Here is an 18,300-nt window from a genome sequence, read left to right as displayed (position 1 = left end):
TTTTTTGTTAATTTTTAATTTTTTAACTAAAATTAAATGACACATGTCGATTTAAAATAAGAAGTTGCAATTGAAGAATATATATAAAAATAAATAAATCATAAAAATAGTATTTCATGTTAAAATGGAACATAAAAAATGGAGTTCAAGGGTTAAAATGGAACAAGGCTAAGATAAAGTGCCAAAATGAAAAATGTGGACAAGTTAGAAGGGTTGTATATGTGTTTGGCCATATATATAATTAGAAGGTATATAATTTAAATTTATAAAATTAACTTGATCGATAAATTAAATTTATTAAATTAAACTTTTGTTGATGTGTAGTTAAATTATATATATATATATATATCGATCAAGTTAATTTTAAAAAATTAAATTATATACCTTCTAATTATATAAATTTAATTTTATTGATCAACAAAAGTTTATCAATATCAAATTTAATATATAAATCTCCTTTAATTGATCATCGATATTTCTTTAATTGATAATTTATTTCATATCTGAACCACTAGTATATAAGACTTGATTTGTTAAACTACTCGAGGAATATATATATATATATATATATATATATATATATATATATAATTAATCAACGTATTTTATACTCCGATGAAGTATCCTTTACATGTCATCATAATTAGGAGGTGATCACTATACTTGACATCCATTCAAGATCGAACGTATATAATACTACTATCTCGCATTTCATACTGGAATGAATTATATGTTAGCTCTTCACCTCTACTACATCATGACATGAGATATTAAGTTTATGATTAGACGACGGACTGATAGGATTTGTACATTACTCTATAAATATATGTATAATTATCTCCTAATTCATATCAACGTAGTTTAATACTCTAAATATGGATTATAGATATTTTTTTATTTATTTCACGAATTCTAACATTTTATTTGTAAAAGTATACAAAATTGTTACACTTTTTGAACAATTAATCGAAGGTGTAAAATGAAAATTTAATATTATGCACAATAGCAAAATTATGATTAATAGAAATATTTTAAACATACCGACCTCCGGATGTCGCTTTTATTAAAAGTAATTAGATATAATAAAAATACCGACATGAGGTCGGTATCACATTAAATTTTAAGATAAATAAAAATTAATCATGTTAATTAAATAATATTGACATCGGAAAGTCGGTATTTTATACTAAATTATTTTTTAACTTATATAAAACCGTCATTCGGAGAACGATTTATTTAAAGTTAATTGAAAATATTAATTTATTACATACTATTTAATTTTACCGACATCTGAAAGTCGGTATTATAATTTTTTTTGTTTTTTATTTTACACAAAACCATTCTCCGGAAGACGATTTAAATAAAATTAAATCAAAATATTTCTCAATTTTGTTATTTTTATATGGAGAAATGGAGAAAATCGCGTCTGCTAGTGCATATATTTTTTAAAAAGTGACGGACAACGTCTCTATGTCCGTCGCTTTTTTTTTAAAAATGCTTGGCCAACATTTTGACCAAAAAGCGACAGACTAAGAGACATCGTCCGTCGCTTTCTTAAAATATTTGACCAAGAAGCGACGGACATAAAGATGTTGTCCGTCGCTAATTTAAAAAATAATTAAACAATTAAAATTAATAAAAAGTGACGGACGGCGTGACTTTTTTTAAAATAATAAATAATTATTTTTAATAAAAACCGACGGACTCCGTCACTATCTATATAATATAATTAATTAACAAAAATACCCGAAAAAAGCGACGGACTAAGCGATGCCGTCCGTCGCTTTTAACAAAAATTAAAAAAAAAAAATTAACTAAAAAGCGACGGACTAAGAGACGCTGTCCGTCGCTTTTTAAAAATGTTTGACTAGATATTTTGACCAAAAAGCGATGGACTAAGAGATGCCGTCCGTCGCTTTTTTTAAAAATCAATTAATAAAATAAAATAAATTTAAACGACGAACAGCGTGGTTATTGTTTGATTTGTAAATAATTATTTTTAATAAAAAGCGACGGACTAAGAGATGCAGTCCGTCGCTTTTTGTAAAATAATTTTAAAAATTATTATTTTAATTAAAAAGCGACGGACGGCATATCTTAGTCCGTTGCTTTTTTGGAGCGACGCTGTCCGTCGCTTTTTCTTCCGTAATTTTTTAGCAGTTTTTTAGTAGCGAAAGTCTAAAAATACCTATTATTAAAGTTCAGATATATATATTTGTGCCAAATGACTAATTTCAAGAGAAGTATAACGAAAAATAAAATAAAATTTGATCATTTTCCCTTTTAAAATATAGGAATAAGATGAAATGACTTACTAGCAATAACCACAAGGAGAATGGTGAAAAGAATAGCAAATTTATGTTCCATGGTAATAATACTAGCTAGTCAATTATACTTTCAATGTTGAGAGATTGACAATACAAATAATGTAGATGACATTTCATTCCTCCACAACAATAGTATTTATAAGCCTTATCAAGAGACTTGGCTAATCAAAATGTCTCACAACCATACAAGTGTTTCATTTTTTGTTGTTGATACTTAAAAAACACAATCAGCTTGCTTTGTTGTTATATAATGTCACTTATTAATAATTTATAAGATAAATCTATAAGAAAAATAGATTGTGGAGTAGAGTTACTATAAAAAGTAGGGTAAAAAATAAAAATATGATTATTAAATAATAAGTGAAGATAAAAATAAAAAGAAAAAATTAAGATAATGACACGATCACACCAAATAATCGTTACACAAAATGAGACTTTCGACATTATTTAACGATATAATATGATAAAATTTAAATAATAATCAAAACAAATATTATATTTGAACTAGCAGGACAATCGTTTATCGCTGGGACCAAATAGATAGAGAGATATACAATCAGTGGTGTACACGGGATTAATTATTGGAGTAATATGCCACCTACCATAGTACCTATAGGAATAACTACTATAATAATGTGCCACCTACCTAAGTACATATTAGTAGTATTTGTTTTTACCAGTTCACTCACTGAATAATAATGAAATAGATTTTGGGAAAAAAAACTCAAATATGTTATTAAAATTATTAATAACAGCTTATTTATGTCATAGATGAACTGAATTTATAACAAATGATATAAATAAGTCATTTCTATTAGTTTGATCATATATTTAAGCTTTTTTCCTTGAATTTTAGAAAATGGTCCAAGTGTATCTGTAGACATTGAAATTTTGTGGGACTCTACAAGATGCGTTCAATTCGAGTTGGGACTCTACAAATTGTGATTAACTCATATTAGGATTCTTGGAGGCTGCTCAACCCTAAACCCTAGTCCACGCCTATATAAAGGGTACAAAATTCCCTTAAAAGACATCTCAAATATCCCATAAACTCTTGGGTATTTTTAAAGATCAAAATCTCGAATATTTCATAAAAGTCATGGAATATTAGAGGTCAAATCTAAATCATCCTAATTCAAGAAATACGTCACTAACGGCCCTCGAATCATGGATAAATCTCAGGAGAGTATAATCAAGGGATCAACAGAATTGTACGTCATATTTTATTTGTTATTGTAATTTATTTTCTGTCACTTTAAAATTTGTTGCAAACAGTACATATATCAATAGTTAAGGTAAACTACGTCCCTATCGATATAAAATTGATCCAAATATATCTTTATTCACTATTGGCAATGGTGCATGAGCCTAAGTTTTTTTCTTTATCCTTCTAAAATAGTTTAGAGGTATATTTGATTTTTTTCATACATTTTTTTTACTCAATTATTTGAGTCATCAGCTAATTTAGATTTATTATTTTGATGATTAAATTTATTTTTTTATCCGTCTTTTCATAAAATTTATCATAAATGTCTCAATCATTATTTTTTACTGATACAAAAATAAATTACAATATATATATATATATATATATATTTGAATTTTTTTTTTTGACCAGTTTAATCTTGGTGGCGTAAACTTATAATAAGAGGTCACATGGAAAACAATGATTTTGCAAAATCATCAAATATGACCGTTAAAAAAACAATGGCACAAATAGACCTTTATGTAATAGTAGCAGCATGATTGAGCCCAACTATTAAATATAATGAATGACATAAATTTGTTTTTTTTCTTAAAATTTAATAAATATTTGAGTGTTTTAACTAAATTTATTAAAGAGATAAAAGTACTTCCTATCTGAATTACTCCGATGGCACAATAATATTACTTATTATCTTCACCTACCATTATTACGCTTTCGTGACATCACCATCAATTATGATTGATGCTAATGCAGACTAATGGTATTTAGTTTTTATGTTGTTTGGATTTCAATTATTACTTTTAAAAAAAATAAAAATAAATTATGCACATTTAGATACTTGAGAAAATAAAGATTTTTCTCATAATTATTAAGTTTAGAGAAAATTTCAACAATCAGATACATATATTCAAATTCAAATATCTTAATCATTAAAAATATATATAATAGTCTTACAATATGATTTGTTGTAAATTTGCATGATTTACTATTTTGCTCCTTTATTAATTTAATATATTTTGATCTATTTATTTCAAATTGTTTAAAAGACGAGTTGATTTGAGCTAAATATGTAGCTCAAATAAAGGCATGTAAAATATTCTTATAAAAAAAATGAAAACACTAACTTTATTTGGTAATCAAATAAATTAAATAAAAACAACTGAATCGGATCTCTCTTGAATATCTTTTGATAATTAGATTATTTAGTTCTCCTCTCTTTTGAATTTAATCTTGTAGTTGTTTGTTCAAATTAGAGAATTAAAATCTATATTTGTTGGTCTCTTATTAATTCAATTGTGGGATTATTCTTTCTTTCTTCTCTACCTTTCCTCAATTTCTTAATCTTTCTATGTTATATTTCGTTTTACCTTTTTATTTGGTGCGAATTAAAATTTGATCAAACTCAATATGGATACTGAACACACAATACTGAATAAAATTTTAAAAAATCACCAGTATGTAAATAAGTGCTTCGGCTAAGCTACAACACATCTTGTTGATCAGAAATTAATCTAAACTTCTTTGTGTAAAATTTTAGTGAGTATGTTATGTAAGTGTCATCAAGATAAAGTGGTGGTGCAGTAACAATGATTTTCAATGACATTTTTTTTAAAATGGAGATTCCCTAAACAATCATTCAAGTTCACCAAATCATTCACTCTTTCCTAATTGGAATCAAATTATTCAGTTACTTCCGCTGTCTCATTTTATATGATTTTTTTTAAAGTTAATTTCAAAAAGAATGACATATTTTTATATTTAGTAATAATTTAGTTTTTAATTTTTTATCCTACTCTTAATGAAATGATTTATTGTCTCACAAATATTTATCACTTATTTTAGACCACACGTTTCAAAAGTCTTTCTTTTTTTCTTAAACTTCGCACCAAGTCAAACTAGCTCATATAAAATAAAACGAAGAAAATACTACATTGTCTCATTAAAAAGTAAAATAGCCATGAAAATCACATTCATTAAACAGAAGGACAAATATCCTACAATGATATATATATATTTCTTCAAAATTCAAATAGTCTAAATAAAAAGAAACACTTTAAAATAAAACTTCATAATCCCAAAACTAAATCTTTCCACACCCACAAATGAGAGAGGAAAAATGAAATGAATCAACCTAAGTTAAAGATATAAATAATGCAATTGTAAGAAAGACAAATAAATCAAGGTTGAATTCAAAGTTTGGATTATTCCTGCTAAAAAAGAGTCCAATTTATTTGTCTTTCTTACTGTTACATTATTAATATATTAATATTTTGATTTTTGTCCATGTCATAATAAAGACATATTTAGACCAATTTTACATCGATAAGGCATATCTTACCCCAACTATTGATAAATGGTACACTTGGACCACATTCTAAAATTCGATGGCATTATTGTTTGGCGAAATGATCTGATGAACTCTTATACGTGTATGAGTTTATATTTTGGACCTTCTAACTTAGCACTTTGTCAACTGAACTCTTTAACTCAAATGAAACTCAACATTTTAAATTGAATTTACTGATAAAGATTTTCATTTGAGGTATAGAAGAGAATTTCATCAAAAATAAAAATTAAATTGAGTCAAAAATAATTCCGGTGAACTTCATTTTTTCCGACAAGACTAATATGAATCTAAAATTATTTTCTTTGAAACCGTTAAAGGAGAGGAGGTAGGTGTTGTAATCGGCATGAGAACAATTATCGGAGAATGGGTGGTTTCAGTTGGAAGCGGCTGTGTGTACTAGCAAAGAAGAAAATGGGGAAAAAGGTTTTTCCATTTTTTTTTTGGGGGCTGAAAACAAATTTTAATTTAATTTTATTTTTAATGTATTTTTTAATTGTTATTATGGGCCCAAGGCCATACGTCTTTTTCTGATTAGTTATTATGCCATGTCATCACGAGTGGATGACACACAATTTGTATTTTTAGTTGATTGTCAAAAAATGTTCAATAGGTATTTTTTTTTTACTAATAAAGGTGTTCAATTGGAACAAACGTAAGATAAGGTGTCCAAGTGAAATATGCGGACAATTTTAAATGACTACAGATGAATTAAGCCTAGTTTGGTCCAAGTACACCCATAAATGCATATCTCTATCTATTTTGGTTCCACCGATACATGAATAAAACGTGCTGGTTGTGTTTTATTTTAAAATAAAAATACAAAGTTTACTAGCTTGAATAATTATATTGGGTGGAATAAATTTATGAGTGAACGTTCAAATATGTTCACGCACTTTGAAAAAATTAATTTTATGTATTTTATTAATATTTGGGCTTAATCATGCCATTGTCATTATAGAAAAAGTTCATTAATCATGCTATTATTTTTTAACCAATAGACCTGATGGTTTTGCGAAATCATTTTTTTCCGTGCGGCTTCTCATTAGAATTTCACATTACCAAAATTAAACTGGTAAAAAAAAAATTAAATATGACATCGAACTTTGAAAAAAGATTTATATATGTCATTCGTTAATAAATTGGTTGAGTCATGCTACATTCACTTTTGCTCAAAGTCGATAAATAGATAAATCTTTTCTCAAAGTTCGATAATATATTTGAACTTTTTCTACTAGTTTAATCTTGGTGAGGTTAACCTCTAATAAGAGGCCACCTGGGAAAATGATTTTGCGAAATCATCAAATCGGTAAAAAAATAATGACACGAATGTACCTTTATATAACGACAGTGACATGATTAAGCCAAATTATTAATGAATGATATAAATGAGTCTTTTTTCAAATTTGATGACATATGTGAGTCTATCTAAATTACTACAATGATACAATTATTATTACTAGCCATCTTCACCAACTGTGATTGCCATTCACCATCACATCACTATCGATCACTACTGTTAAATAATATTGATACTAACTTCCAACACATGGTTCATCAGATAAATAATTTTTACAACACACGCAAATTATCTTATGCTAATGATATTTAGTTTTTATGTTGTTTGAATTTCAATTATTACTTTTTAAATAAAGATAAATTATGTATATTTAGATATTGAGAAATAAAAGATAATTTTCTCATAGTAATCAAGCGTCTAGAGATAAAATTTCAATAATTAGATAATTATATTCAAATTTAAACATCGTAATCATCAATGATGTGTATAATAGTATTTTGCAAAATTATCAACAACAAAAAATAAAAAAAATTATGTGGTTGCGAGACATTTTGATTCTCACCAAACTAGTCTCCTAATAAGGCCTATAAATACTCTTGTTGGTGGAGGAATGAAAAGCCATCCACATTATTTGTATTATTACAATGGCACAAAAACTTACTATCCTTTTCACCATTCTCCTTGTGGTTATTGCTGGTAAGTCATGTCATCTTACTCCTATGCTTTAGAAGGAAAAATGATCAAACTTGTTCATTTATTATGCAAAAAAAGAAAAGTTTTATCCTTCATTATACTTGTTTTTTTATGTTGGTCAAGTAGTACAAATATACATGTAAAAATCACAAATAGCTATTTTTAGACCTTATAATTGAAAAATAGTTATTATATGAAGTTTTAAATTTCACAAGTCAAATGCTTTGTGGAATTTGAAATTCTATAATAATAGTTAATTTTTCAAAAGCAAGGTCAAAAGTGGCGAGTTATTATTATTTCTACTAAATAATATAACTTCTTTTGTTATAGTTATCCAAAATAGACATTCAAATTCATGTTAATAAGATGAACACTATATGACATGTCACCTCACTACCCAACCCCAACCTGTCCACCATTAACAACACTATCACTATATCGATCTGATCTCCATTGGTATATGAAAAACTTGGATCTCAAGAGCGAATTTGAAATAATAATAATAATAATAATATATTCAGTCAAAATCCTATAAAGTGAGGATTGAGGACGGGAGAGTGTATACATAACTAATCCCTACTTTGTTGAAGTAAAAAAATGTTGTTTTTGAAAGACCCTCGACTCAAGTGACAACAAAATAAAAAAGTAATAAAACAGAAAAACGACAGTAAAGAAAAACATAACTAACTAAAGTTTAATACTACTTTAGTTTTACAAAATATAGTTTTGAATTTTGCAGCTCATGACAATTCATTCTACTCCACGAAAATTCATGTGATGGCCCAAGATGTTGTTCTACCAACGGTGACGAAACTTTTTCAGCGAGACCCAGATCCAATTTGTAACAAACCTTGTAAAACACACGATGATTGCTCCGGTGCCTGGTTCTGTCAGGCCTGTTGGAATTCCGCGAGGACATGTGGGCCCTATGTTGGCGGCGCCATGGCCATAGGCCTGTAATTTCAATATTATTGTCTCAAGTGTTGTCCTTCTTTTCGACTTTTAGTCCTAAGTGACCAAAGTGTAATTCGAAAAGAAGAAAAAAGTATCTATGTTTTAGATACATGCTTTGTGGCTAATAAAAAATCGACTATACTTGTTGATTTGATATAAATATGTTATCAGGGTGTAATATGTAATCACCAAATTAAATAAAAACCATCTTGTTATGTGTGTTATATATGTTTCTTTTTGTTTTATATGAGTTGTAAATTAACCCATACAATATGATTCGTTCCTCTCCGCTTTCTTTTCTTGAGAAGAATGCTTTGATCTGGCATAAATGTCATTAGGTCATCTATGATGTGCATCTTTTGCAAGAATGAAGGACAGAAGATTGGAAAACAAAAAAGAAAGTCAGGGCGTCTGGTGGATGAAGTTTACCTTTGTAATGTCAGTGACCTAAAGTGAAATTTTAATTTGAGGGCTAAAATCTATATAAACTTTATATGGAGTTGTTTATTTTTCCAACTTTTTAAATGCAAATTATTACATAATATCTTTTTTAAAAATGATTTCTTCGAATATCATTTTTAATTACTAAATTTAGTTAAGATTTTATCAATTCAACGTTGAAAAACATTCTTTTACCGAGGCAACCATTATATAAATTGTTAACATAATTCTGTAAGTAATAAGTTGACAAACTTGACATAAAGATAAGAGTTAGAACCATAAAATCTGATAAAAGAAATTGAAAATTTAATATGTTTATGTAATACTTGAAAATTTAAGAAGAAACAATAAAAAATAAATTGTAAGTCACTTTGTTCAATATTTTTTTACTATTGATTTATATTTTTGATAGTGTATTACTCTAACTTATCAAAGATCTAAAAAAAGGAAGAGCATTTTTTTTTAAAAAAAGATCAACGAAACCGAAAGATAAATAATACGAGTGTTAGCGAAGAGAATGTAAATATACAAAACAATCTTTTCTTAATTTCTTCTATTTGAATGGCGTTAAAAATAATAAAATAATATAATTTTTAAGAAAATATACTTTTTAAGCATTTAATAATTAATCTTTTATTAAAAAAGTTTAACACATAATTTTTTCTTGATGAAAATTTAATGCCCCCTAAAATTGGGACCTAAGGCATATGCGTAAATTTATTAAGCAAGAGTCGGCCCTGTGCATAGCTTACTCATACTTTGTGAAAGTAATGATATTTTTTCCGAAAGACCCTATGCTCAACTAAAGTAAAACAAAAAAGTAATAAAATGAAAGTTTAATATGTAAGTTTTACAAAATTTAGTTTTGAATTTTGCAGCTCATAACAATTCATTCTATTCCAAGAAAATTCATGTGATGGCCCAAGATGTTGTACTACCAACGATAACGAAACTTTTTTAGGGAGATCCAATTTGTAACAAACCTTGTAAAACAATAGATGATTGCTCTGATGGCTCGTTCTGTCAGGACGGTTGAAAGTTAACGGAGACATGTGCACCATATGTTGGCGGCGCCATGGACATGGGCATGTAATTTCATTATTATTGTCCTAAGTGTTGTTTTTTTTTTCAACTTTTAGTCACTTAGGACTTTTTGTCCTAAGTGACCAAAGTGTTGTTCGGAAAGAAGAAAAAAGTATGTGTGATATATGTTTTGTGGCTAATAAAATATCGGCAATATGCTTGTTGATTTGATAAAAATATGTTATCAGAGTGTAACGTGTAATCATCAAATTAAATAGAAGATCATCGTATATTTCTTCAAAAATAAAATTATCTCAAATGAAATAGGACGGAGGGAGTACCTTTGTCTCATTAAAAAATAAAATAGTAAGGTTACATTAAATTCAAAGTTTGGGTTATTTTTACTAAAAAAGAGTCCAATTTTTTTTATCTTTCTTACCATTTACATTACTAATATCTTTATTTTTGTCCGTGTCAAAAGTGAATAAAGACATATTTGGACCAATTTTATATCAATAGGGGCATATCTTACCCCAACTATTGATAAATGGTACACTTGGACCACTTTCTAAAATTCAATAGCATTATTGTTCAGCAAGTGAAGTAGTAAATATATTTTTACTTTTAACATTAATTACGTAAATATACTTAATTAGTATGATAACATAATCATATCAATTATTTTTTTAATTAATATATCAAATTCAAATATAACAGGTAGAATTGAATAAAAAAAATTTACATAAGTTGGTGGTACATTAATTTAGTAGTTATTCATATAGGGACCATGGCAGTACACCCCTAAATGCATATCTCTATCTATTTTGGTCCCGGCAATTAATGAATAAAACGTGTTGGTTGTTATAAAATAATATATTGTGGATGTCCACTACATCAAGAAGTTACTCCATTATTTTCCTCCATTATAAAGATAACCATAACCTCCACCTTTATATATAACCATTATTCTTGTAACCTTTCACTTCCATAAACTCCCCATTATATTCATGTTAATGTCATTTTTATGACTAACCTTTTGTATGCCTCTATGTTACACTATAAATAGAGGCATAAGGGTTCATATTGTATACACTTGTAGACTTGGAATAATAAGAAAAACTCTCATCTCTTGTCTCCCTATTTCTATTGCTTTTATCTTTTATATTACTTGTCTTATTTTGCTTTAGTTTTACAACACGTTATCAGCACGAATGTTCTACCAATTGCAGGACTGTAAGTCAAATTCAGATTATATTTATGGTTTTCGATAATTTTTTTTTTTTGGGTAACGTATTTGGTTTATCAAGACATTGATTGAGGGTAAAACGGTGAATTCAAGTTTCACCGCACCAAGTGGGTAAGACACAGAGTTAAAGTCTTGGTGCACCATGATAATAAGAAGTTGGGTTTAAGTCCCATTAATTTATCACCAAAGACGTTTTTATATGGGTAAGACATTGGGTTTAAGTCCTAATGCACTATAGTGATGATATGATGATGACTAACATAAAGTTGTGTACTTTTGACTGAAAGTCATGAAATTTGCCCAATTAATTTACTCCATTCTTTTATGTGAATGTGGTAGCAGTGCATAATATGTCTGAAAAATGACAAGTGGTTGAATGTATGAATATGGGGGTGGTAAAATGTTAATGGTCATCATTGTGGTAATTAAAAGGAAGAACATTATGGGTTCTTAAAATGGTCCTTCAAATGTGAAGGTAATCTTGTCCATTAAAGTGGTATGAAAGGTTATTGAACACATTGTTTCTTAAGATGCTCCTTCAAATGTGAAGGTAATTTTTATCCATCAAAGTGGTATGAGAAGTTATTGGCAGATTGTTGTTGGTGCAACCCAAATTTGAAAAGTTTTGTAAATTCTCCATCAAAATAAAGGAATACAAAGTGGTAGTACGTTTGGTACATTTGACCTCTTAAAGTGATATTGAGGTGAGTCACATAAATTTGATAATGCCAAAGCATGACAATGAGTTTCTAATAAAAACTTATGGAGCATGTTCAAATGGTTATGGTCCATTTCTTAAAGAAAATGTGACTTGTGTTCTTATGGATAAGAACATGTTCATGTATTGTTGGATAAATGTCACATCTCACCTCTATGGGAGGTTTGAGAGATTGAAAAGAAATATTTTGACATAAATGATTATTTGGTCATATACTTAGAGTACATCACAAATATTGTGGTATGTTCCATCATGAACTATTGCAGGACAAAAGAAAGAAATAATTATTTCCTATAAAGGTTGTGACCATGACCAAAATAAATATTATTGTGTGGCAACACAAATTTGTCATTGTTTGTCAAGAAATAAGTCTTGCAATAATAATTTTAACCATGACAATAATAATAATTTTCTCCTTGAAGTAGATGGTCACCATAAGAATGGTGTTGTGAAATTTGTGGCAGTACACAAAATTAATTGAAAGTTTCTGAAGGACTAATTTGTTACTATCCAGAAAATGCAATAGTTCATAATATTGAGGTTGTAGTAAGTCTCAAAAGAAACTTTTTAAGTTTCGGAGGAATTGAAAAGAAAAATTATTATTTTGAGACTGTAAATTATGGAATGATTAAATATCTTTAGATTACTACAATCAAAGCGGGTTATGTATATTTACATAAAAAGTTACCCATCTTTCTCTTGTTTGTTGTATAAAGATATGAGCATGATGAAGGAATCACATGCAAAAGTAAACTAGAAGTTTACTAGAATAAATATCAGTTGGCATAACCGGTTGGCCAATCCGGTTCAAACATGATGCAAAAGAAATTGAGAATTCACGTGGTTATATGTTTGAAGAAAAAAAAAGATTCTTCAAGAATTCTCTTGTGTTGCTTGTTCTCATGATAAAATGAACAATGTACCAGCTAAGGTTGGGATTGTATCCCCTAAAATTATTTGGAACATATAGAAAGGTGAATATGGGCCCGTTCACGTGCCATGTGGACCGCTTACTATTAGGATTTAATAGATGCATCTATGGTATGGTCGCATGTGCATTTGTATCAACTTACAAATTGGTTTTTGTAAGATTGTTTACTCGAATTGTTAAATTACGAGCATAGTTCCAAACTATAAAATTATGTTGATAATATTGGTTGGTTTAGCAGAATTTGTTTGCCTCCAATTATAGCTAGACCATTGATTATGAGACAAATCTATCAAATAAAATTTGGTATGAGATGAGTTTATTTAACATGTATGCATCAAGTCAATAATGTTCTCCCATTGCAATTGGTTCAGGGTCAGGAGCCAAATCATTTCCATTTAAAAATTTGATGTGTGCACATATGATTTTATTGCTCCACCACGCACAAAGATGGATCCCCAAATGAAATTGGGGTAAATGTTAGATTTCCTAACATTAGGGGGAGATGTGTTGAGCAGCTGAAAATTACGTGTGAGGTGAATTAGCTAGATCCTCGTTAAAAAAAAAGTGAACTTGAAGTTCAAGAGATAATTCATTTGCAAAATGTTGCAAATACTTTGCCATATATTTGCTAACCCAATATTTCAATTAAGCTGCAAATGCTCCGATAAATAGTCTTCGAATGACAGAGTCTATGGTACGCCAGAAGCGTGATAGACCAATCGATTCCAAATGTAAAACTCCTTGAGGAAGGAGATGAGCAAATTATCAAAATGGTCATGATAATGAGGTAAGTGATTTGAAAGAGCACTATGACATAACACTTCATAAAACCTTGGCAAAGGTTTAGGTACTTGAAAATGATGAAAAATGAAAAGATTTTGATAAGTTATGTTGTATTGAAATTGATATCAAAATGACCGTCGACGGTATCTTTGATATGAAGTAGCACTCAATGCTATAAATGATTACGAGGGTCATAAATTCAAATTTGTCATATAGTATGGACAGATAAATTATTGACACTAATCAAGTATATTTTGTTTCACTTAGAAAAGTGATGTTTTTGATCTTATAGTTCATGGATCAAAATATAATGTCAGTGTAGTACAAATGAATCATTGTGCGAAAGTATAACCGTAAGATATAAAGTGCGATTTGTGCCTCAGGGCATAAAGGGTTTCGCAAAAATCCTGACATTATTAAATGGAGATATATTCTTCAATGGTGGATGCAATGAAACTTGTTTCATTTTGGCAATAGATGAAATACTTGAATATGCATTATGATTATTATGTCTAACTAGACGATGAAGTTATATGAAAATCCTTGAAGGATTTAAAATGCCTTAAAGCAATTCCATTGAGTGCCCAATGGTTTTGAGATTGCTTAACACAGAGAAAGAATCTTTTCAACCTCATGAAAATGATTGAAAATGCTATGTATTAGTGCAATTGGTGCACTTACAGATTGTTGGCTATGCAAATGCTAGAAGATATGTGTGTGTGTGTGTGAGGGAATTGTCATATTAGCATTCAAGTTATGCCAAGAAACTAACAAAGCAAGTGACTCAACACATAGAAGATGTGTGATTTTCTTTGAGAACAAAAGACGAGCTATGTATAAAATTGATATGATCAATCTCTGAGTTAGAAATGATTTGATTATGTAGATGCAAAATATTTATTTGATCTGCATAAAGCTTGATCGCAAATGAGCTATTTGTTTATATATGGAGGCACAACAATATCTTGGCATTCAAAGAATCAAACATTGGTAACCACTTCTTCAAATCATACATAAATAATATTGATCTATGAAGTAAGTTGGGAGTGTGTATGGTTGGAATCATGATCTATCATAGTCAGAAAATATGTGATTTTCCTTCGACAAAAGATATTCTAACCACCATATACAGAAATAATAGATAGCTCAATTGAAGGGAAGATACAATCAAAGGTGGTCGGACAAAACATATTTCACCAAAAGTATTTTTCACACATGATCTTCAACAAAATGGTGAGATAGTCATTCAAAGACTCATTCAAGTGATAATCTTGTAAACTTACACTAAGGATTGCCGGAATCAATATTTGTGAAGTTGTGATATAAGATTGGAATGCATCGTCTCCGAGATATCAAGTAAAGTTTTTATCGGGGGGAGAAAAATACGCGTTGTACTCTTTTCATTAGCCATGGTTTTATCCCAATTGGGTTTTCCTAGTAAGGTTTTTAACGAGGCAACATTCAAAGCATATTAAAAGATATGTGTACTCTTTTTCCTTCACTAGGATTTTTTCCCAAGGGTTTTTTTCCTAGTAAGGTTTTAACGAGGCATATTATCTATGGACATTCAAGGGGGAGTGTTATAAAATAATATATTGTGGATGTCCACTACATCAAGAAGTTACTCCATTACTTTCCTCCATTATAAAGATAATCACAACCTCCATAACCTCCACCTTTATAACCATTATTCTTCTAACCTTTCACTTCCATAACCTCCCCATTATATTCATGTTAATGTCATGTTTATGACTAACCTTTTGTATGCCTCTATGTTACACTATAAATAGAGGCATAAGGGTTCATATTGTATACACTTGTAGACTTGGAATAATAAGAAAAACTCTCATCTCTTGTATCCCTATTTCTATTGCTTTTATCTTTTATATTTCTTGTCTTATTTTGCTTTAGTTTTACAACACTGGTTGTGTTTTATTTTAAAATAAAAATACAAAATTTACTAGCTTGAATAATTATAGTGTAGAATAAATTTATGAGTGGACGTTCAAATATGCTAATGAACTTTGAAAAAAATAATTTATGTATTTTATTAATATTTGGGCTCAATCATATCATTGTTGTTATAGAAAATGTTTATTTATATCATTATTTTTTAACGAATAGACCTAATGGTTTTACAAAATCATTTTTTCCGCACAACTTCTTATTAGAAGTCCATATTACCAAAATTAAACTGGTCAAAAAAAAATTCAAATATGACATCAAACTTTGAAAAAGATTTATCTATGTTATATGTTAATCATTTGGCAGAGTTATGTCCTAATTACTATTGCTCAAAGTCGATAAATAAATAAATCTTTTCTCAAAGTTTGATAGCATATTTGAACTTTTTTTTACTACTTTAATCTTAGTGACGTAAACCTCTAATAAGAGGCCACATGGGAGAACTGATTTTGTAAAACCATCAAACCATTAAAAAATAATGGCACAAATGGATCTTTACATAACACATTGACATGATAGAGCCAAACTATTAATAGATGATATAAATTAGTTTTTTCTTAAAATTTGATAACATATTTGAATCTACCTGAATTACTGCAATAACACAATTATCATTACTAGCCCGTGATTGTCATTGGCCATCACATCACTATCGATCACTAATGTTAATATTGATGCTAACTTCTAAAGTATGGTCTAAAACAATTTTTAGATATTTATATGGTAATAAATCATTTCATTAAGGATAATAAAATGGAGAATTTTTAAGTTTAGTAAAATAACATTCTTTTCGGGATTAATTGAAAAGTTTTCACCACATCAGTAGTGAATAAAGACATATTTAGACCAATTTTATATTGATAGAGGCATTATGATAAATCAAGTAATGTCAATTGTTTATTTTTAAAATGAATATATCAAATTTAAATATGACGGGTAAAAATGAAAGAAAAACGTACCTACGTTGGTGGCACATTAATTTAGTAGTTATTCATTTAGGGATTAGGGACCATGGCATATTAGTTGTATAATTTTTATTATAAAAAAAAAATTAAAAAAATTGTATGGTTGTGAGACATTTTGATTATCAAAGATGGCTAAACTAGTCTTCTAATAAGGCATATAAATACTACCAATGGTGAAGTTGTGTTGTCAATCTAGTATTATTATCATGGCACAAAAACTTACTATCCTTACCATTCTCCTTGTGGTTATTGCTAGTAAGTCATTTCATCCTACTCTTATGTTTTAGAAGGGAAAATAATCAAATTTATTCATTTATTATACAAAGAAGAATAATCTTATCCTCCTGCATACTTTTCTTGATGTTAGTCAAGTAGTACAAATATACCATGTAAAATTCACAAATAGCTATTTTTAAACTTTGTAATTGAAAATTAGTTACTATATGAAGTTTCAAATTTCATGAGTAGAATTTTGTGAAATTTAAAATTCTATAACAATAGCTATTTTTTTTCAAAAACAAGGCAAAAATGGACAGTTAATATTATTTCTACTAAATATACCTTCTTCAGTTATAGTTATACAAAATAAATGTTCAAATCCATATGTCACTCATGACATGTTGATAAGATGAACACTATATGACATGTCACCTCACCATCCAAACCCAACCTGTCCAACATTAACAACACTTCTACCACTATATCGATCTAATCTCCATCAGCATATGAAAAACTTGGATCTAAAGAGAGAATTAATTTGAAATTAAATGTACAACAACAATAATAACATATTCAGATTGGGTAGGGGAAAGTGTATATGCAGACCTTATCCCTACTTCCTGAAAGTAAAAAAGTTATTTTCAAAAAACACTCGGCTCAAGTGAAGCAAAACAAAGAAGTAATAAAATAGAAAAGCGATATTAAAGAAAATCATAACAACTAAAGGTGTGTTTGGTATGAAGGAAAACATTTTCTGAAAAATGTTTTCCAATTTTCTCAAGTTTGGTTGGCTTAAATGTTTAAAACATTTTCCAAAACTCTATTTCATCCTTAAATTACAATATTATTTTCTTACCCTACCCCATACCCCTTACCCGACCCTCCCCATTAATTTTTTTTAACCCTATCCCCGAACCAACCCCTACCCCCAAACCACACCTAATCCCCCCCCCCACTACCCCCACCTAGTGTCCACCCCCGTCAATCACCTCCATCCCCCAATCCCCGGTCAAATTTTTAAAAAAAAAACATATTTATTTTTGAAAAATATTTCAAATTTTAAAATTTTCATTTTTTTATGCTACCCCCGCCCCTTACCCCAGCCAACCCCTGGTCAATTTATTTTTCTTAAAAAAAATTATTTTTGAAAAATATTTCAAATTTTAAAATTTTCATTTTTACGC

The 18,300-nt window shown here is 28.6% G+C and overlaps 2 protein-coding genes across 2 annotated transcripts in view; both read left to right on the top strand.

The window, feature by feature from the left end:
- Nucleotides 1-18,300, top strand: part of LOC125877631 (uncharacterized) — a 306,889-nt gene that overhangs the window by 46,488 nt on the left and 242,101 nt on the right. The gene's annotated exons all lie outside the window — the stretch shown is intronic.
- On the top strand, nucleotides 7,785-9,049 carry LOC125876391 (metallocarboxypeptidase inhibitor-like). Its single transcript, XM_049557575.1, has 2 exons — nucleotides 7,785-7,874; nucleotides 8,611-9,049. The coding sequence occupies exons 1-2, from the start codon at nucleotides 7,823-7,825 to the stop codon at nucleotides 8,829-8,831; spliced, it is 273 nt and encodes a 90-aa protein (XP_049413532.1). The 5' UTR covers nucleotides 7,785-7,822; the 3' UTR covers nucleotides 8,832-9,049.

Source organism: Solanum stenotomum, chromosome 9, assembly GCF_019186545.1.
Source record: "Solanum stenotomum isolate F172 chromosome 9, ASM1918654v1, whole genome shotgun sequence".
NCBI classification, from domain to species: domain Eukaryota; kingdom Viridiplantae; phylum Streptophyta; class Magnoliopsida; order Solanales; family Solanaceae; genus Solanum; species Solanum stenotomum.
This window is presented reverse-complemented; position numbering and strand designations above follow the sequence as displayed.

Coding starts and splice junctions, on each gene's coding strand:
- LOC125876391 (XM_049557575.1), top strand. CDS start 7,823: ATGGCACAAAAACTTACTATCCTTTTCACCATTCTCCTTGTGGTTATT. Junction 7,875..8,610: donor TCTCCTTGTGGTTATTGCTG/GTAAGTCATGTC, acceptor TGAATTTTGCAG/CTCATGACAATTCATTCTAC.